The 21,312-nt window shown below is 42.3% G+C and overlaps 1 protein-coding gene across 1 annotated transcript in view; it reads left to right on the plus strand.

Moving 5' to 3' along the window:
- The window catches only part of ATM (ATM serine/threonine kinase), a 114,457-nt gene that overhangs the window by 45,440 nt on the left and 47,705 nt on the right, over positions 1–21,312 (plus strand). The window contains 11 exon segments of the mRNA XM_029915683.1: positions 2,843–3,016; positions 3,853–4,022; positions 5,482–5,728; positions 8,719–8,834; positions 9,718–9,844; positions 10,296–10,495; positions 13,866–14,040; positions 14,806–14,970; positions 15,815–15,947; positions 17,241–17,336; positions 19,568–19,745. Coding sequence (XP_029771543.1) covers positions 2,843–3,016; positions 3,853–4,022; positions 5,482–5,728; positions 8,719–8,834; positions 9,718–9,844; positions 10,296–10,495; positions 13,866–14,040; positions 14,806–14,970; positions 15,815–15,947; positions 17,241–17,336; positions 19,568–19,745 — 1,781 coding nt within the window.

Here is a 21,312-nt window from a genome sequence, read left to right on the forward strand (position 1 = left end):
GCGGGGCTCGAACCCACAAACGTGAGATCTGACCTGAGCCGAAGCCAGAGGCTTAACCGACTGAGCCACTCAGGCGCCCCCAAAGAACCAGCCCTTGGTTTTGTTGATCTTTTCTGCTATTGTTGTCATCGTCTCTTCTCCTTATTTCCTCTCCAGTGTTTATTTCCTTCCTTCCACTAGTTTTGGCCTTTGCTTGTTCTTCTTTTTCTCGTTCCGTTAGGTGTAAAGTTAGGTTGTTTATTTGAGATTTTTGCTGTTTCTTGAGGTATTGCTATAAACTTCCCTCTTAGAACTGCTTTTGCTACATCCCAAAGATTTTGGATCACTGTGTTTCCATTTTCATTGTTTCCGTGTATATTTTTATTTCCTCTTTGATTTCCTCACTTACCCATTGGGTGTTTAGCAGCATGTTGTTTAGTCCATGTGCTCTTGTGTTTTTGTCAGTTTTTTTTTTTAAATTGATTTTATGGGGTGCCTGGGTGGCTCAGTCGGTTAAGCGTCTGGCTTCAGCCGGCTTCAGCTCAGGTCACAATCTCACGGTTCATGGATTCAAGCCCCGCGTCAGGCTCTGTGGTGACAGCTAGCTCAGAGCCTGGAGCCTGTCTTCAGATTCTATATCTCCCTCTCTTTCTGACCCTCCCTGCTTGCACTCTCTCTGTTTCTCAAAAATAAATAAAAACATTTAAAAAATATTTTAAAAATTGATTTTATAGTGTTACGTTTGGAAAAATTGCTTGATATGATTTCAGTCTTCTTAAAATATTTATTGTAAGATCTGATTGAAAGCCAGTTTGGAGATCAGGTGATGGTAGGAAGAAATGGGTTGACAACCGCATTCTGACAGGGGAGATCAGTTTGTGTTGGTGTCCTTTAAGAAACCTTATGATTCTCATATTTCTTTGTAGAAAAATATTTTTCTTAAATGGCAAAATTATCTGAGTTAGAATTTATTCACTTAGGTATGCATTGGTATGTTTGTAATAACTCTATGAGCTGGTTAATCATATACTATCTAATCGGTGATAGCACACACCGTAAGAGGACAGCTGCATGAAAGAACGTGAAATTCAAAAAAGTGTCAATAGATTGGAAAAATGAATGTGAATAATATTATGGTATTTTAAAAAATTAGTTTGTCTCAAGCAGAAAGGGAAAATATTGATGTGATAGAAATTCATTTGTAAAAAGTCCTAAGAGGTTTTACATCTTGAGAGCACTGTAGGAATCCCATTGCAATAGCTATCAAAAGAAATTCTGTCTCAGACATCATTAATAGAAGTATAATGTCATGAACAAGCTGATAAAAAGAATCTGGGCTCTTCTATACGTTATACAGGACAGGTGGTATTTTGGGTTTGGTTCTGAGCAGAAGTAGATTTTTAACTAGGCTGTTAGAGAGTCTATGGATCCGTCTCAAGATATTGGTGAAGGCTCTGACTTAGTGGAACCTCATGGCTATTTTCAAACATGTCAGTGATGGCCATTTAGTAAAGGTTCTTTCTTTTTCTTGTTACAAAAAACCAGAAGTAGGATCAGTGGGCAGGAGGGTTTTCTAAATGTGAAGAGAAGCTTTATTTTTAAGATTTTACTTTATTTGATTTTTAATTTTTTTTAATGTTTATTTTTGAGAGAGACAGAGCATAAGTGGGGGAGGGGCAGAGAGAGAGGGAGACACAGAATCTGAAGCAGGCTCTAGGCTCCAAACTGTTAGTGCAGAACCTGACACAGGGCTCAAACTCACGAACCACGAGATCATGACCTGAGCTGAAGCTGGACGCTTAACCAAGTGAGCCACCCACGTGCCCCATTTAAGATTTTAAAGTAATCTCTTCACCCGATGTGGGGCTCAAACTCACAGCTCTGAGATCAGAATCTGATATTCCACCAACTGAGCCAGCCAAGTGCCCTAGAAGCCTTTTGTCAATTCTCGCTAGTCAAAAAATGTTCCCATCTGTTGGGATATTATAATGATAGGTCATTAAACTAGCAGCATGCATCATTTTGTCTAGTTGCACGATTTTATTTTTACCTTTTTTTTATTTTTGTAGAGGAAGAGAGTGCACGCGCCCATGCGCACGCACACATGCGGGGCAGAGGGGGAGGAGGAAATCAGGCAGGCTCCCTGCCTGGCACAGAGCCTGACGTGGAGCTTGATCTCACGACTGCGAGATCACGACCTGAGTGAAATCGAGAGTTGGACGCTTAACCAACGGAGCTGTCCGGGCGCCCCTAGTTTTACTTTTGACAGTACGCGTGACAGTATTTTTTTTTTAAGTGTAAAGTGCTGTCTATGAAGTTGTGGTGATAAAAACATCTTAGGATGTATACTTAGTAATCGAAAAGGAACTTTGAATCATTCTCCCCAGCTTGTTTTTTTTTTTTTAATTTAAGTTTTTGTTTTAATTCCAGTCAGTCAGCACACAGTGTTACATGAGCTTCAGGTGCACAGTACAGCGGTGCAGCGCTTTTCTACATGACCCTGTGCTCATCCGAGTGCATCCATCACCCCTGTCACCTGTGTCCCCCATGCCCCCACAGCCCCCCTTCTGGGGACACCAGGCTGCCCTTGCTGCGTTTTCTTTCTTGTTTTTCTTTAAACTGCTTTATACCTCACTGAAATGTTTGTGAGTTCTTTCCATACTATCTTATGAAAAACAGTTTATGCATTCTGGAAACCTTGATATTTTTTAGATCTTTGCCCTCGGTTCCTTCACTCTAGAATCTAAAACTGCTCACCGGCTGCTTAGATGTTATAATGGTGAACATTGCTTTTAGCCTGATGGGTGTGTTTGTGATGTTTATGCATTTATATGACATTATTGTTTTTGAAATCCCATCACAGGCCCACAGAGCTGCAGACGCTGAACTTGTGGACGAGGTCCGTAACAGAAAATCTGTCCTGCTGCTGACGGTAGCTGTGGTTTTATGCTGCAGCCCCGTCTGTGAGAAACAGGCTTTGTTTGCCCTGTGCAAGGCTGTGAACGAGAGCGGATTAGAACCTCAGCTCATTAAAAAGGTACATGCGAATAAACGTTTTTTATTCTCTTCCTCGGGTAACTTTGAAATAATTTCAACAGCATAAGCTTATTTTAAAGTGGCGCTTGTTAAAGACTTGGAGACAATTGTATTTCTTAGACCTGGAGTATTGGAAAGCAGTAAGCCTTTAGTGTATGTTTATTTGTATGCAGCCTCATTTATTTTTTACCTCCAGCATGTCACAGGGCGGTCACTGAACCGACAGGGTGCAGCGACCTATCATCTTGTAGACCAGGCCCTCTGCAAATGCTTTCATTGAGGGAAACCCAGGGAGGAAAGAGTGGTAGCAAGTGTTGCGCCTCAGCGGTTCCGGGTCACGCCCTTGGGATCTAGCAGGGCGAGAGGTCACATCACAGAGCTGTGACACTTGTAAAGTTGTAAAGGATCACTGGAGTCCATTTGTGCAAACACTTCACATTGTCGTTGAATGCTCACCTCTGCTCCGTTCAGCTGCTCACTTCCATGGTGCGGAAATTTCCACCCCTTTCCATCGTAGATGTTCATGGTAGACCAGTGGCCTGACCAGCATGGTCTCCAAGGACCCTTAAAGTAGGTCACCTCTAGGTAATCAGTCTTAGACCAGTTAACCTTTTAACATTTACTAAGTGTTTGCTATGTGCCAGGCTCTGTGATAATTATATTAAATACATTTTTCTGGTTTCGTGTCTCTGAAGCGTAAGTACTTTTATTATCTCCATCTCAGAGATGAGGAAGCCAAGGTGTAGAATGGTTGAATGGTAAATAAATAAGGAAGGAGTTGATGATTTATTATTTCGTGGGTTTCTTAAAGCATTGACTTCTTTCTGGTTTGTGCAGGTTTTAGAGAAAGTTTCTGAAACCTTTGGGTACAGACTTTTAGAAGACTTCATGGCTTCTCATTTGGACTATCTGGTTTTGGAATGGCTGAATCTTCAAGATACTGAACACAGCTTATGCTCTTTTCCTTTTATTTTACTAAACTACACGAACGTTGAGGATTTCTATAGGTAGGTCTACATATGGCATATGTGAAATACGTTCATTTCAAAATTAGATGATAATGTTTGGGAGCCCCCCACCCCAACCTTGTGCACACACCCATTCTCTCTCTCTCTCACACACACACACACACACACACACACACACACACACGCACGCACGCACGGAGCTGGGGGGCTGTACAGTAGGAGAGACGAGGCTGGTTGTTTTAATTAGAGCATCCTGGAGGGAATCAGTGGATTTAGGATCTGGTCTTCGCTGTACCAGTAACTAGTGTGTAACTTTCTTTTTTTCTTTAATGCTTTATTTATTTTTTGAGAGAGAGATAAAGCGTGAGCAGGGGAGGGTGAGAGCGAGCGGGAAACACTGAATCTGAAGCAGGTTCCCGGCTCTGAGCTGGCAGCAGAGAGCCTGATGCGGGGCTCAAATCCACTAACCGTGAGTTCATGACCTGAGATGAAGCCGGACGCTCAACCGACTGAGCCACCCAGGCGCCCCTGTGTGTAGCTTTAGACAAGCCGTGAAAATCCCCGCTGGGCTCTGGGTTTTCAGGGTGTACAGTACGGGAGTTACACAGGTCTCTAAGGTCTCTCTCAGGTTTAATGTGTGGTATTCTCCCCTATGACAAACCAAAAATAAATGACTGGTGGCTGATTCCTTTCTGTCCCTTGCCTATGGACCATTTTGTCATTATTTTTATTAGATTTAAAGTATAATGTAAAAATACTTATTTTGCTAATTCCTAACTCTTGAGGAGAAAACTTTGAAAATGGAGAGATCTGGAACCACTAGAGAATAATGTTTCAGTGTCAGGATGATGAGAAAGTAGTTCATTCTTTTTCAGTGGTCCTTCTTTCATTTTGGCGATAACAGTATTTACATTCATAGTTTGAATTCAGGGGCGCCTGGGGGCTCAGCTGGTTAATTGTCCAACTTTTAATTTCAGCTCAGGTCATGATGTCACAGATTGTTAGATCTAGCCCCGCATTGGGCTCTGTGCTAACAGTGTGAGCTTGCTTCAGATTCTCTCTCTCTTCCTCTCTTTCTCTGCCCCTCCCTTGCTTGCGCATGCTCTCTCTCTCTCTCTCTCTCTCTCTCTCTCTCTCTCTCTCTCTCTTCTCTCAAAATAAGTAAGTAAACTTTGGAAAAAAATAGGTTGAATTAATAAATTTCACATTTCATTCTACATAAATGAAATAATTTTGCATAAATTGATTATGTAGAAGAGAAGTTCAGTTCCCACTTTTTTTGATCATAGAATTAGGATGGTATATTCTAAGATCTCCGTTTTTTGTATGTTAGCATTTATTTGACTTTATTTCTGTGTTTATAAAATTAGAGTGAGGATGTTTAGTGATCTAGATAAAATGACGCTCTAATGCTTACTTCATTATTTTAAGAACTGTGTTATAAAATTTGACTTTGAGAGTTATATATAACATGTATTTCACATTTTCACATTTTTAGATCTTGTTACAAGGTCTTGATCCCACATCTGGTGATGAGAAGTCGTTTTGACGAGGTGAAGTCCATTGCTAATCAGATTCAAGAGGACTGGAAAACTCTTTTAACACACTGCTTTCCAAAAATTCTTGTAAATATTCTTCCTTACTTTGCCTATGAGGGCACAGGGGACAGTGAGATGGCGCAGCAGAGAGAGACAGCTACCAAAGTCTATGATGTGCTCAAGGACGAAAACTTGCTAGGAAAACAGGTATGGCTTCACTTTTACCTACTAGCTCTAGGCCAGATGTGGGGCTTGAACCCACAGTCCTGAGATTAAGGGTCACATGCTCTACCAACTGAGCCAGCCAGAAACCCCTGCTCATCCCCTAACTGATCTGAGATGTAACTTAAAAATTTTCTTTTTAGGGGCGCCTGGGTGGCTCAGTCAGTTAAGCCTCCGACTTCGGCTCAGGTCAGATCTCACGTTCGTGGGTTCGAGCCCCGCGTCAGGCTCTGTGCTGACAGCTAGCTCAGAGCCTGGAGCCTGCTTCAGATTCTGTGTCTCCCTCTCTCTCTGACCCTCCCCCTCTCATGCGCTGTCTCTTCTGTATCAAAGATAAATTTAAAAAACATTTTTTTCTTTTTAATGTTTATTCATTTTGAGAGACAGACATAGCACTCTGCAAGTGGGGGAGGGGCAGAGAGAGGAAGAGGAAAACACAGAATCTGAAGCAGGCTCCAGGCTCTGAGCCGTCAACACAAAGCCCGATGGGAGAATTGAACCCATGAACTGTAAGATTGTAACCTGGGCCAAAGTCGGATGCCTAATAGACGGAGCCACCCAGGCGCCCCCTGAGATATAACTTTAGCTTTAAGACCAGTCACCATTTATACAGTAAAATTTAATACACAGTCAACACTATCTAGCGTAGGCGATCCATGAATTTTTTATTGTTATTACAGTGTTCTCTTTTTTTGATTGGCTTTTAAATGTAATGTTTTTAATAAGGAAACATTAAAAAGCCTTTGAAATAATTGTATTGCTTTTTCCTTTTTAAAATTTATTTTAATTGGCAGTAATACATTAATGCAAGCTGGTGTTCGATCCACACACTACTGGACAGTGTACACAAAGTGTTCCTCCCTTCTCTTCAGTCCCATTGAGGTCTTAACTTTCAGGGAGAAGTATGACCCCAAGCCCCCATGCCCTGCTCGCTCTTCTTTCCATGGCGCTTACTGCCTTGTCACGTGTAAATGCGTTAGTCAGGAGTGTTGTTTATCTTCTCCGCTGTGAGTGCTCTGAAGACAGGACTTTCTGTTGTTTTCTTTCTGCGGTGTACCCCTGCTACCTAGCATGTAGCGAATACTCATCATTTGGGAACAGATGGAGTCAAGTCAGAAAGGATCTCACAACTTCTGTTTTTAACAGTAATTTGTATACATCCAAAATTATTTGAAGAAGTTTACATGAAAACACATATATAAACTTTGTCTGAGGTCAGAGAGGATTGGTTACTCTCAACAGCTTTTTTTGTGAATGTAAGTAAGGGTTGACTAACCAGAGTTGACCAATATTAAAGTTGCAGTTGGATAAAGTTCAAAAGACCTTTTTCTGTTTGCCCACTTACTTATATGGAGCCAAGAAATGGAACAAGGTTCCCAGTTGCTTAGATGGACCAGGGCCAGTGGGAGCCAGTTCTCAGCGTCGAGGAGCCCCTCTCAGACGGCATTTGGGGCAGGACGTGAGAGCTCCAGAGGTCCTGGAATATGTCCCGTCCCAGCCCACCTCCCTGCTTAGACTGCTAAGCAGACCTGCTCTTACTACTTCTTTAAATGATTCAAGCCAAAAGATAGCAATTTTCAGTCAGAGTAAGTGTGGGAAGGGAACATAATTACATTGAGGCCCAACTAAAACATCCGTCTCAAGAATGAAGAGAGGCAAACTTTAATAATTTCTTACTTTCTTGGTTAAAGACATAAATTCTTGTTAGTTTCAATTCCATTTGGCATCACGTTGTTAGAAGTTAAGTTTTTCTTTGATTCTCTGATGCACACTTTCTCCGAATCCATCTTCTCAATTGTTTTTTCTGTGCGTAAGTGTTGGTACAACTATTCTTAGTCTTTGAGCCCCTGAAAACTATCACTTGTGGAAGGCCTAAAATACTAACAGTTACAGCATTGTTTAGCTGTACCTAGACATCTCAACAATTTCTGTGCCCCTTCGCTGAACATTACCGATTGGGCTTGTTATAGAATAATTGGAAACTAGTGAAGCCACTGGTCATTTTTTGTGTAGGAAAATGGATTCATTTTTCCTTTGATATGAGTCATGGGGCCAATTTGTCCTTCCTTATCCCAGATATAGAGAAGTGAGGCTGGAGTTTTAAAAGGGCTGAAACCTTGGAAGTGATGACTTGAATGACTGATGTGTAAGCCTGAGGGAAAGGCTAGCATCTTTCCATTTGGTGTCCGTTTTGTCACATTTTAAAATGCTTCTGGTATGAGAAGTGTGCTTTCAACCCTCCTTGTACCAAGGAAATCAGCCATTTATTTGCCTTTACGTTTGGTGTGCTTTAATTCCTGACTTGGATCCTCCTTTAGGACTTCACGATGGTCATTCATTTGGCTGGGGTGTAACGCAGTGGGGCCGTCCTGTATAGTTAGAGCTCCCCGGGAGGCTGCTGTAGCAGGACGCGGATTGATGGGGAACCTGCCCCTGTCTGGGAGGATTTTAGTTCACTGAGATGACAGGCTCAGAATTTGGCATATCAGCCAAGTAGAAATCTGGGGGAAAGTTCTACAGGGAACAAAGAAATGCTTATTGCCAGTCATCAGGAATTCCTGCAAGTATAAAGTATTGTTAAGTGAGATAGATTTCCCTAGTGAGTCAGGAGTAGAATGCAGACTGAGAAGCTGTGTAGATCAGTGCAGAATTTGGTTGGCAGGAAAATTACTAGGTTGAGGAATTAAGTGCTACAGCTGAAGCCTTAATTTAAATGATTCTTTAAGATGAAACTAGAATTGGATTAAGGGAGTCTTGTTTGGTAGGATTTCCTTTCTCTCCCCCAGGCTACAGGTAGCGGAAAAAAGTAGAGTTAGCTGTATGTCTTGGCAGATCTTAGGTCTTTGGTCATCCTTTCCTTTTATGGTCACGGACTAATTTTGGAAATGACGCCGTAACATTAGCAGCCCCTTGAGCTGTCTTAAAGGCCACAGACATAAGGACTTAAACATTATTTTACTTTTGTATCCTTACAGATTGATCACTTATTCCTTAGTAATTTACCAGAGATTGTTGTGGAGTTACTGATGACGTTACATGAACCAGCAACTTCTGGTGCCGGCCAAAGCATTGACGTCGGTGACTTTTCAGGGTACGGTGTTCTAAACTTAGAGGGTTAGCTGCAATCTCAGAGTTTCCTTGGGAAGTTTACTGGTTGACACCTTCAAATGTCTATTTCAGTTTTTAGGTGCAGCCAGGCTTTTAAATTGTTTCTTTAAACTTCAAGTCAAAGGTAGTTACTTACCACTGGAGCCTTCCCACCTGATTGTTCTCTCAAGTGGATCACTTTGTTGCAACTCCATTGCCCTTTTTCTTCTCAGTCTTTCTGTGATAGTCCAGGATTGTGCCATCCTGTGTGTTTTTTTAAATTTCGTGGGCTCCACTGTTTTCTTCTCTTTGTCTGTGGCTTGCATTCTAGATCACCTTTTCTTACGCTCCTTAGCTCTCGGAATCTTACCGTGCTACAACTTAACGTGGATGTGAGGCCCACTTGGCTGTATATGAATGTTACTTTCCCAGCTTGATTGTAAGCTACTTGAAAGTACCCTCTACGCGTTTGTGTTCTCTACCATCCCAGCTGTGCAAAAAAGTAGTCCTGTCCACCGGAGCACTTTCACTGTATAATTTCATTTGGCATAAACAGTGTTTGATTTCCTAGTCTTAAGATATTAGTGTTTTTACAGTACTAGCCTAGAAGTTTAATTCAGATGTAAAGTGATACGAAGGCTCGTTTGTGCAATTACCACTAACTTCATAAAAGATTTTGTAAACAAATTGTTTAAAATTGATGAAGTCACAGAGGGTACAGGTGTTTAGATGTGCTGTTAGCAGTCAGCACATGACTGTGATAAGTCATTTGTGATTTTATTTAAAAGCCTAGTTTTTCAGTGGCAGAGTAGTTGTAGACTGTGGGGGTATTATTACTTTAATTTTGTTCTGAAAATGACGACTGCCTGTTTTCCTTGGACTCTTAGGGATTTGGACCCTGCTCCTAACCCACCTCATTTCCCATCACACGTGATCAAAGCGACGTTTGCCTATATCAGTAACTGCCATAAAACCAAGCTTAAAAGCATCTTAGAAATTCTTTCCAAAAGCCCTGTGAGTACACATTCCTATTATAATACTGGAAGAGAGGATTGCTTCTTTTTTAGCTCGAAAATCTGTGTGAGTGGATCCTGAAAAGAAAAAAGGTAAACAAAGGGAAAATTCCTCTGAATTAATTAAAAAGAAGAACACTCATCTACAGGTTTATATCTTGGTATTTTACCTGTCAATATTAATTGATGAAGCCTGAATTTCATGACACTGTAGTCATGTGTTAGCTCAGGGAGTATATATATTTTTAAATTATGTTTTGCTCTCTGAAAACTAGATAAATTGACAATAGTTTTTTAAGTTTAAGGTACTAATCTTTAAAATGTAATATTTGCCTTTGTTATCAAACCAATGCGAAATTCTGTAATTAATTATTTTGAATCTAAAATAGATTTATTATAGCTGAGTATACATGATTATACAAGTTTTTCTGAAATGTGTCTTTGTTTTCTAGGATTCCTATCAGAAAATCCTTCTAGCCATATGTGAGCAAGCCGCTGAGACAAACAATGTTTATAAAAAGCACAGGATTCTGAAAATATATCACCTGTTTGTTAGTTTACTACTGAAAGATATAAAAAGTGCCTTAGGAGGGGCGTGGGCCTTTGTCCTTCGAGACGTGATTTACACTTTGATTCATTATATCAACAAAAGGTAAGAAATACATTTAGAGCGATACGTAAGTTGTTTTTCTACCCTGTTAGTTGAAAATTTACATCATTTTAAGACGTAGGAGCCAGGGTATTGTTTTCTGTTGCTCTTTTTAATATATATCTACCTAATGTTTTTTAAATAAATTGCAGTGCTATTTCTTCATCTCGAAAAACATGAGTACTAAGGATCTTCAACATTTAAAAAACTTTTTTTAATGTTTATTTATTTTTAAGAGAGAGATAGACAGACAGAGGGTGAGCCAGGGAGGGGCAGAGAGAGGGAGACACAAAATCCTAAGCAGCCTCCAGGCTCCAAGCTGTCAGTACAGAGCCCAGCATGGGGCTTGAACCCACAAACTGTGAGATCATGACCTGAGCTGAAGTTGGAGGCTTAACCAACGGAGACACCCAGGTGCCCCAATTTAACATCTTAAAAGAAACGAATTTTAGATGGCCTGATATATGTATGTCACTATAGCAGTTCTGGTCACCAGTTCTTGTGTGTGTGTGTACACATGTATGTCTGGAGAGCAGGTGTTTGACACATACACACACAAGGAATTCTCCAGACACCTGCTGGGTGGCCTGCAGTTGAACTCAGATGTAGTTGATTAGTGTCAGGTTGCATAGATTGAGGGCTCAGTCCTGCCAGACTGCCGGCCCCTCCTTCCTTCCCGATGGCAGTCACTAGCCCGGCTTACACCTGTGCTGACCAGCCAGCTACACACTGCAGGTTCCAGTGACCCTCTTCTCACGGTTTGAGTCATTTTTAGAGCCGCTCTCAGCCCTCAGGAAAGCTGTTTGCTGACTAAACTACTGGTTTATTGTAGAAGGTCATAGCTCAGGAACAGCCAGACGAAAGAAATGCCCAGGACCATGTATAGGGAAAGTGGGCACCACTTGGCATCCTTGTCAGAAATCAGTTGGCCATTGATAAGTGGATTGACTTCTGGATCCTCAGTTCCATGCCCTTGCTTTGCCCTCGTGCCAGTACCACACTGGGTTTTCTGTTGTTTTTTTATTTGTTTTTTGCTGCTTGTTTGTTTTTGTTTTTAGAAAGAGCACAAGTGGGAGGGAGAGGGAGAGAGAGTCTTAAGCAGCCTCCATGCTCAGTATGTGGGGCTCGGTCCCACAACCCCAGGATAAAGACCTGAGCTGAAATCAAGAGTCAGATGCTCAAACTCCCCCCCACCCCCCCACCCAGGCACCCCAGTCAGACTCTTTCTAAATTGTTGTGTGGGGGCACCAGGGTGGCTCAGTCGGTTAAGCGTCCGGCTTTGGCTCAGGTCATGATCTCACGGTTTGTGGGTTCGAGCCCCGCATTGGGCTCTGTGCTGACAACTAGCTCAGAGCCTGGAGCCTGCTTCGGATTCTGTGTCTCCCTCTCTCTCTCTCTGACCCTCCCCTGCTTGTGTTGTCTCTCTCTGTCTCTCAAAAGTAAATAAAAAACATTAAAAAAAAGTAAATTGTGTGAATTCTTTATATATGTTGGATGTTAACCTTCATCAGATATATATATCATTTGGAGATATCTTAGATCTTGCCTTGTTTGTTGTTTTGTTGATAGTTGCCTTTGCTGTGCTAAAGCCTTTTTTTTTTAATGAGATTTTTTTGCTTTTGTTTACCTAGCCTGAGGAGACATACCTAGAAAACGGTTTCTGTGGCTGATGTCAAAGAAGTTACTGTCTGTGTTTTCTTCTAGAAGTTCTGTGGTTTCAGGTTTCACATTTAGGTGTAATGCATTCTGCGTTTGTTTTTGTGTATGGGTATAAGCAAGTGGTTTTGTTTCATTCTTTGGCATGTAGCTATTCGGTTTTCCCAGCACAGTTTGCTGAGGTTACTGTGTTTTCCTGGTTGTATCTTGACTCCTTTGCTGTGGATTAAGTGACTATAAAAGTGTGGGTTTGTGGGCTCTCTGTTTTCCCCTGAAAACTGTCTGTTTGACTATTATAATGTGGTAACTGGGAAAATCCTGCTTCTCCCTTCTCCAGGGTTTGACTTTCCCCCCTCACCGTTGAAGGCTGTAGGGGCCATCTCTTTCCTGAGCACACAAACTCTTTTTGCCAAGGGCGTGTTCCCCACCAAGTGGGGCTACTGAAGAGTGTTCCTTGTGTTCAGGTAGTGTTTTGACAGAGATTTCCTCGAGATTGAATGAACGAGAGAGAGAGAGAGAGAGAGAGAGAGAGAGAGAGGGAGGGAGAGGGAGGGAGAGGGAGAGGGAGAGGGAGGGAGAGGGAGAGGGAGAGGGAGAGAGAGAGGGAGGGAGAATGGTGGACAGGTGGGCTCTGCGTGAGGACCCCTCTGCCCAGGCAGGTTCGCACCGAGCCTAGGGACTAGCCCAGTGTGAACGCATACAGTCTTCTTGGGTGTTTCTTGAGCAGGTGTCTTACCCTGGGTGTATGTGCGGCTTTCTGGTCTCCCAGATAATGAGTGATTTTAAATGCTCAAATTTCAGAAGGAAACTTTCTTTCCAGCTTTTCATCGTGGACTTTAGTCAGTCTGTTGTATGTCTGAACAATAATCTTTTGCCCTCACGGCTGTGGGTAGTTGGCCAGTGGTGTTTCTGGTGCTTTTGAGCCCTGCTCATGGCTCTTCCAGCCTGGGGAGATCCAAGTTAGACAAACCAGAGCGAAGCACCCGCCCTTCAGGGAGCTCTCAGACAGCTTTAGGACAGATAGACATGGTCATTAGCAAATACGGTCTGCTCTGCTCCATCCAGAGCAAAGGGCCAGGACCCCATGCTGGGAACGGGGATTGTAGTTTTTTCCATCGCATCCGCCAAGCTGGGGAGGGAGTAGCGAGGCAGAGACCGTTAGAACGCCATAAAACTTTCCTGCAGTTTGCTTTAAGTCTTTTTCTTTTTTTTAACACTTGTTTGTTTGCTGTTTGTTTTTTGTTTATTGAGAGAGAGAGAGCAGGGGAGAAGCAGGCTCTGAGCTGTCAATACAGATCCCAATAGGGGGCTCAAACCCACAAACTGAGATCATGACTTGAGCTGAGGTTGGACTCTTAACCCACTGAGCCACCAGGTGCCCCTCCAACAGTTAAGTTGTGGGGTTTTTTTTGTTTTTGTGTTTGTTTGCTTGTTTGTTTTTTAGCATTTGCTCAACTGCTGTAACCCTTTGCTTGACAGAGTTCCAACAGACTTCTGCCCACTAGGCCTGTTTTTCAGCGTTTCTGTCAGGAGCGGGATTGGAACGGTCTGCTCTATCATTTTGCTGTTGTCCCTTCTCTTTCTGGGTTTTAAACCTACAAAAGTGACTTTTATGTCAGGGCCACTTCAGAATTAGACCTGCTGAAGAAAAGTGACTTTTAAGTGAGCTGATACTAAAGCAGTCTCCTAGCACTTCTATTTTTCCCCTGTGTCACAGGCCTTCCCGTTTCATGGATGTGTCGTTACGCAGCTTCTCCCTGTGCTGTGACCTGTTAAGCCGGGTTTGCCACACAGCAGTCACTTACTGCAAGGATGCTCTAGAAAATCATCTCCATGTCATTGTCGGCACACTCATACCCCTTGTGGATGACCAGATGGAGGTTCAGAAACAGGTAAGCCCCCACGTCATCCTCGCAGAGGTATCTGAAATGCATTGATAAAGCGTTCTCGGAAGGATCTGAACGTTTTATGTTTCCTTGGTGCAGTGAGTCGTTTTAGTGAAAATATTCTTTGAAAAATGGCTGAAAAAACATTTTCAATTAATTAAGCTTTGTAATCATTTAATTACAGAGCACCTAGTAATTTTTAAGTTTTTTTATTTTTGTATTTACTTTGAAAGAGTACGGCACGAGTGAGGGAGGGCCAGGAAGAGAGGGAGAGAGAGTCCCAAGCAGGCTCTGCACTGTCCACAAGAGCCCCATGTGGAGCTCGAACCCGAGACCTCAAGATCATGACGTGACCTGAAACCAAGGGTTCGATGCTTAACCAATTGAGCTACACCAGTCCCCCCAGTAATTTTGATCTAACAAATGACCTGAGAGGTCTGTCTCTTACTTAGTTTGAAGTGTAGAGGCCATGAAGACCAGACACCGCATTTCCTCTGCTGTGATGGTGTCTGAGATGTTACGTAAATAAAATGTGCCAGTGACATTGACGTTTCCCTACCCCAGTGCCCGTGGTGTCGCAGCAACTCACGTGTGTGTTGACTCCTTTGAAAACAGTAATAGCTGGTACTATAGAGGTCTTTAGAACATTTTATCTGAGCTAGGTCAGTAGAGTTTTTATCACTTAGTATAGTAGATTTGGTTGTTTTACTTTAAAACATAATTAAACCATTTTTCCCTTTTGACTTTTTTTCTTTTTTAAATTATGTTTAGGTATTGGAGTTATTGAAATACTTAGTGATAGATAACAAGGATAATGAAAACCTCTATATGACAATTAAACTCTTAGATCCTTTCCCTGACCATGATGTCTTTAAGGATTTGCGTCTTACTCAGCAGAAAATTAAATACAGTAAAGGACCCTTTTCACTTTTGGAGGTAATAATTATTCCATCATCTTACTATTTTGTATTAGGGTAAAAAGCAGAATGTTTGAAAGCTTCTAATTCTCTAAAATTAAAAAACTAAGGTTTTTAAAAAAGTTGTGATAAAAATAACATGAGATTTACCCTTTCCATCAAAAGGTGAATCTTAATATATCCTCTTGTATTGCAGTAAAATTATAAATATTAAGGGTATTTTTGTGAAGATCTGAAATGTGATATAAAGTATCTTTGATTTTCATATGCATTAGATCTATTAATTTCTAAAAATTACTATCTGATCTTTGGAGGGACAATTTCACATTTGAATTAGAGATGATATTTGACTTTTAAAACAGGTTTTCAAGTTTTAATCTTACTTTAATCTTTATAAACTTGAAAATTATGTTCAAGTGTATTTTTTAGTGTAAATTTTATTATAACTTTAAAACCATACTCTGTATTTGACTACATATCAGTGTCATCCGATAGCTCCCTGTACTAAAATATAAAGCTAGAGTTACAGTGCTAAGTAAGTAAATATTTGAGCTTTTCCCTTGGAGTATAAATAAATGTGCCAGTAATATTGACGTTATAATCTTAAAATCTTAAATATGTTCTCATGAGAGGGTCATGATTAACACATTGGCCAAAGAGAAACCAAAAAAAAAACAAACCAACCACATTGTAGTATTTGAAATGGAAGAAGTCATTTATTTCTGCTTTGTTTGGTAATAAAAGTGCTGTGAGTCAATGTCTGTGAAAGGCACTCTCTAAATGTTTTCGTTGAGTTTTATTTCACAGACTTCATACCAATAAAAAAAACCCAAGTTACGTTTTTAACTGATTTTCTCTCTTAGGAAATCAATCACTTCCTCTCTGTGGGTGTGTACGATGCTCTTCCTCTGACGAGGCTCCAAGGGCTGCGGGACCTCCGCAGGCAGCTGGCCCGGCACCGAGACGAGATGACGGACCTCGTGCCGGCCTCGCAGGGTACTAGCGCCAGTGAGGCGGCTTGTGTGGCCGTTCCCTGGCGAGGGGCCTCTGGAAACTCCTGCTCTTTAGTCGCCAGGGACTCAGTTTAGCCTCTGACCCTTCAGTCCAGACCTCGGTCATCCCTCTTCTAACCGGGAGAGAGCGTGACGTGGTCTCCTCACCTCGACTCGCCCCCGCCTCGTCCCTCCTCTGCCAGGGCGGTTTCTCTAAACCCGGACACGACCGTGTTGTTCTGCGGCTGGGGAGGGTTGAACCACTGCGCGGCCTGAGAGAGAGATCCGAGCTCCTTAGAGCCGTGCGGTCAGGGGCGCCCCCGCCTCCGGCGCCGTCCAGCCCGCGCTCACGGAAGAGCCGTGTCCCGCGGACCGCCTCTTAGCCGCGTGTGTGCCTGTGCGAGGGGGTGTGTTCTTCTGTACGCACACGTATTCGTATACGTGTTTCTTGCTTTTTTTCATTTAAGAAAACATTCATTTTTATGGGGTTTTTTTTTTTTGAGTTTAAGTTTCTGAAATATTGTACTTAGGAGAAACTTTCTCTACTTACATTTTGATTTTCATCTTGTACCCATTAATAATCATCTTTCCGTTGTGTAATTTTTTTTCCCCCCTAATTTTAAAAACTAACTTTGGTTTTGACCCTCTGAGCTCAGAGCTCATAGCGCATTTGTTCTGAGACGTGTGTGTATGTGTGAGATGAGCGACTCCCTCTTGTTCCTGCGTGCTTGGGTAATTCATTGGTCTAGACCTGTCCAGTCACTGTTCAGAGGTACTTAAGTTTCAGTGAATTAAAAGTTTAATAAAATTTAACATTTACTTTCTTTATCGTACTAGCTCATGTCAGGTTCCCAGGAGTAAGTAACTTAGTGGGAGTTGTTGGACAGTGCAGATTATAGAACATTCCTATCACTGCAGAAAGTTCTGTTGGATATTGCTGGTCTAGACTGGAGGCTAGATGGTAAAGAGCTAGGGTGCTCCCAGGGTCTCTTGCCGGTTGATGTTGAATGACTTGTGTTTCTTACCGTGACTTTGCCAAGGTATTGACTTTCCTGTACAACACACGAAGACATTTCTCTTTCCCTCCCAAGTGTTGCCAGTCATTTTTACATGGTTCTCTCTTATAAGTTGGGATATATTCACTGTATATTTTTTGACCTCATGATTTTAAAACCTTGGTTTTTTGTTTTTAACTGGATAAAAGTGTTTAGTTAGATGATGTACTTTATAAGCGTGTTGTAAAGAAATGTGTATTCTGTGGTGTAGTGGAAACTAATTTTTTCAAAACTCTTCCTAGAAAACCCACAAGATGGCGTCATGGTGAAGCTCATCGTCAGCTTGTTGCAGTTGTGCAAGATGGCGGTGGGCCGCACCGGGGAAAGACAAGTTTTAGGTAAACTCTGGCTAAGCGAACGTGGGTATTTCTGTTTGAGTGGCCGTCCCTGTTTCCACAGTCGGCCCAAGTTGTTCCTTGGGCCCTAGGGAAGCGCGGCGTGCTCACGGAGATGTAGCGCTCTTCTATCCCGGTGCCCTAAGCAGCCCTCCTTTCACATTTTCCGTCCTTAACATTTACAAAAGCCAGGAGTTAGCGGTATACACGTGTGCAAAATTGTTCTTTTGAAAAGGCCTTGTTTATCTTTAGGAAAGTCAGAGATGCCTATTTCTAGCATTAGGTTGCAAATAAATCCGCTTTTGATACATTTTATACATGTAACTGATTAGTACTTAGACTTTTTGTAGGACAGAAATAAGATGAGGATTTGGAGGGCTAGATGAAATAAACTCAGATGCTAAAACCACATTCAGGGCACCTGGGTGGCTTATTGTTGAGTGACTGACTTCAGCTCAGGTCATGATCTCACTGTTCATGAGTTTGAGCCCCGTGTCAGGCTCTGCACTGACAGCTCAGAGCCTGGAGCCTGCTTCGGATTCTGTGTCTCCTCCCTCTCTCTCTCTCTCTCTCTCTTTCTCTCTCTCTCTCTCTCTCTCTCTCTCTCTCTCCCTCTCTCTCCCCCTCCGCCTCCTCTGCTTACGTGCCCCCGCCCCCAGAAATAAATAAACATTAAAAAAAAATTAAAACCACATTGGAGTCCTGCACTATTTGTGAGGCATCCTGTTGTGAGTAAACGGCCACCATACGTCCTGCCTAGAGAAGGTGTTTAGACTTAGTGATCACAAGCTCCAAACACCGAATGACTGAAGTCAGCTTGGAGTTGTCATGACAGCATTGATTCTCATAAGATAAATGGCAGGAGTAAGAGGTCCTTCAGACACTGTTCTTTCAGCGGAGGCTTCCTTAACATCTTGCGGGGAGCCTGGTATCTGGGGCACTTTTTTTTTGTAAGTCTTTTTATTGAAATACACCTTACATACAGAAAATTATATAGATGATAGATATATAACTTAAAAGTTTTTCACAAACTTTCACAAACACAGGTGTGATTTTTAGCACCCAGACCAGGAAACAGAATCTTATCAACACCCTAGAAGTTTCCTTTGACCAAGGAGTTTACACCTTGTCTCTGGTGGCACTGTTTTTAGAGACCAACCTGATTTTCTACAGGATTCCTAAGAGGCTTTATGTGTAGCATGAATTTTAGTACAGTTTTATTAAGTAGCCACAGCTCCCATCATACTTGGTGGTGAAAGACTGAAAGCTTTCTCCCCCAGCCAGACAAGGGTGCCCTCTTTCACCAGTGCTTTTCCAAGTTGTCCTGGAAATTCTAGCTGAGCAGTGGAACAAGAAGAGAAAAACCATCCAGTTGGAAAGGGAGAAGTAAACTATCCACAGATGACATCATCCTGTATCTAGAAAATCCTAGAGAATCTACCAGAAAGCTACTGTAACACAGCTAATAAGTGAATCGCAACTGCCGGGTATAAGTAAGACCCAGACCCATACACAAAATTGAGGTGTGATTATGTGCACCAGCAGTGAACAATCAAAAAGAAAATTTCGTTCCATTTACCATTCTGTTTATAATAGCATCTAAGAGACTTCAATAGCTGGGGATAAATTTAATCAAAGAAGTGAACTACTTGTACACAATCTATTTGTGAGACGTGGCTCACTAAGGACACTCCACACTGAAGGGGAGGAATCTGGCCCCAACTTTTGAAAGGAGAGCTATCAAATTTGTGAACATATTTTAATAAATTCCAGCACGCCTGGGCAAGAGCACAGGGGCATTCTCTGACATGCAGATACTGCTCTGGCTTCACCTGGGGAGTAATAACACGGGTGGCAAAAAACGGGTCTGAATTGTCACTGAACTGAGCTCTTAAGATTTGTGTGCTTTGTGTATGTAATACTTTGAACATTTTTTAACCTGCTTAAAGTCTGTTGATATGTTCATACAGTAGCTGTGTTTCCACTTTCATCCTTAATATCTACATTTTGCTACTGACTTCTCTCCTCTGGATATGATTTTATATGGGAGAGTGTCGTCGGCCCACGTGGACATAGAAAGAAAACGATACAATGTATCGCAGCTTCTTTATTCAGTCTTTGATTAACCACTTAATTCTTGGAGGAGGACAAAACCTTGTATTTTGCAATCAGAAAAGTTGTTTACGGACAAGCCCTCAGCTGCACGTGCGCTGACAAGGACTTTCTCCGGACAGAGGCCGTTGGAGGCTGCCTGGGAGAAGTGGGCCCGGTTGGCCTCTCCGCGATAGCTGTGCAGCACAGCGGAGACGCACCTCGCGCCGGGGCCCTGCAGTTCTTTGAGGCCGAAGATGAAGAACTTCAGTGGACCTTCCTAACGCTGACCTACCTGAGTAATACGCTGGTAGAAGATTGGTGAGTATTCAGTGATACTCTGTATCTGACAGCACCTACCTTGTCTTCTGTTCAAGGAGAACGGTACTCTATGTAAACGAACATCTCTCATAACCAAACTGTCCGTCTTTGGGCTGCCATACTTTTTTTTTTTTTTTTAAAGTTTATTCATTTATTTTGAGAGAGCGCCTGGACACATGCAGGGGAGGGGCAGAGAGAGAGAGGGTGAGAGAGTCCCTGACACGGGGCTCGAACCTACGCACCATGAGATCGTGATCTCAGCCGAAGTCAAAGCTGGACGCTCACCCGAGTGAGCCACTCCATGAACTGCCACACTTGTAATCTCAGGTATTTTAATAAAAATTGTTGTAGTTTTATTAATTCACATAATCCCTGAAACCCTGCTATGTGCCAGACCCTGGATTCAGTGGTGAGCACACCAGACTTGGTCCATGTTAAATTCTCATGAGAGTAATTAGAGAAACAATAAGGAAAGTGCCGGGTGGTTCTGTACAGAACGTTAAAATAGAACGCGGGGGATGTACGGGGCACTTGTCAAGATCACAGCTGCTGCTCTCCTCCCCTTTAGAGAATTCTCATCCTTTTCAAGTAAGTCCTGGAGTAGAAGCTTCCTAAATCCAGCTTAGAGTTCTCTTTTGCCCATTTGTTCATTATGCCAAACAGAATTGCCACAGATACTATCCTGCCTTCTCGTGGCTAGGAAATCACTTCGGCTTGCTTTCTGCACGCCCCTGCCCCATTTATCTATCCGTTTACTTACTTATTTTTGACGTATGTGAGCACCTCATTGCCAGCGTTTCAGGGTGGGTCGGTTCAGAGGAGTTGTGCCCACCACCAGACACCCTTCTAAGGTAATAAGGTGTTTGCCTACAACTGCCCCGCCTCTCAGAGAATACCTAATTGGCAGTAATGGCTACCTGACATGTTTTCATTGTATTTTTCTCTTTTCTTTCTTTTTTTAAAATTTTTTAATGTTTCTTATTTATTTTTGAGAGACGGAGAGAGACCGTGCAAGCAGGGGAGGGGCAGAGAGAGAGGGAGATACAGCATCCGAAGCAGGCTCCAGGCTCTGAGCTGTCAGCACAGAGCCCGACACGGGGCTTGAACCCACGTACTGTGAGATGTGACCTGAGCCGAAGTCAAGATGCTTAACCGACTGAGCCACCCAGGCACCCCTTTTTCTCTTTTCTTGTTACAATAAGAATACAGCATTTCTTTCTCAACGTTTTCATTTAAAACAACATTTAAGACATTTTCAAATCTACAGAAAAGCTGAAAGAATTTTACAGCAAATACCCATATACTCACCACCTAGATTCTACCCTTGCTGTTTCATTGCTCTCTCTGCTTCATCACCTCAAGCCATCCTTCTGTCCACTTATTAATCCATCTCATGAGTCAAACTGTATTTCAAAGTGTATATGGCACAGTTGTTGAAGGTGTTTCCCAAAAATTGGCAGGCAGCATTCACTACGCGGTAATTTGCAATTGGCTCTTCTGAAAAGGGTGGGCAAAAATACTAGTGTGACTTAAACTGTAAAGCCATAAGGAACCTCTTTGTGTAAGA

This window comes from Suricata suricatta, chromosome 11 (genome assembly GCF_006229205.1).
Source record: "Suricata suricatta isolate VVHF042 chromosome 11, meerkat_22Aug2017_6uvM2_HiC, whole genome shotgun sequence".
NCBI lineage: Eukaryota > Metazoa > Chordata > Mammalia > Carnivora > Herpestidae > Suricata > Suricata suricatta.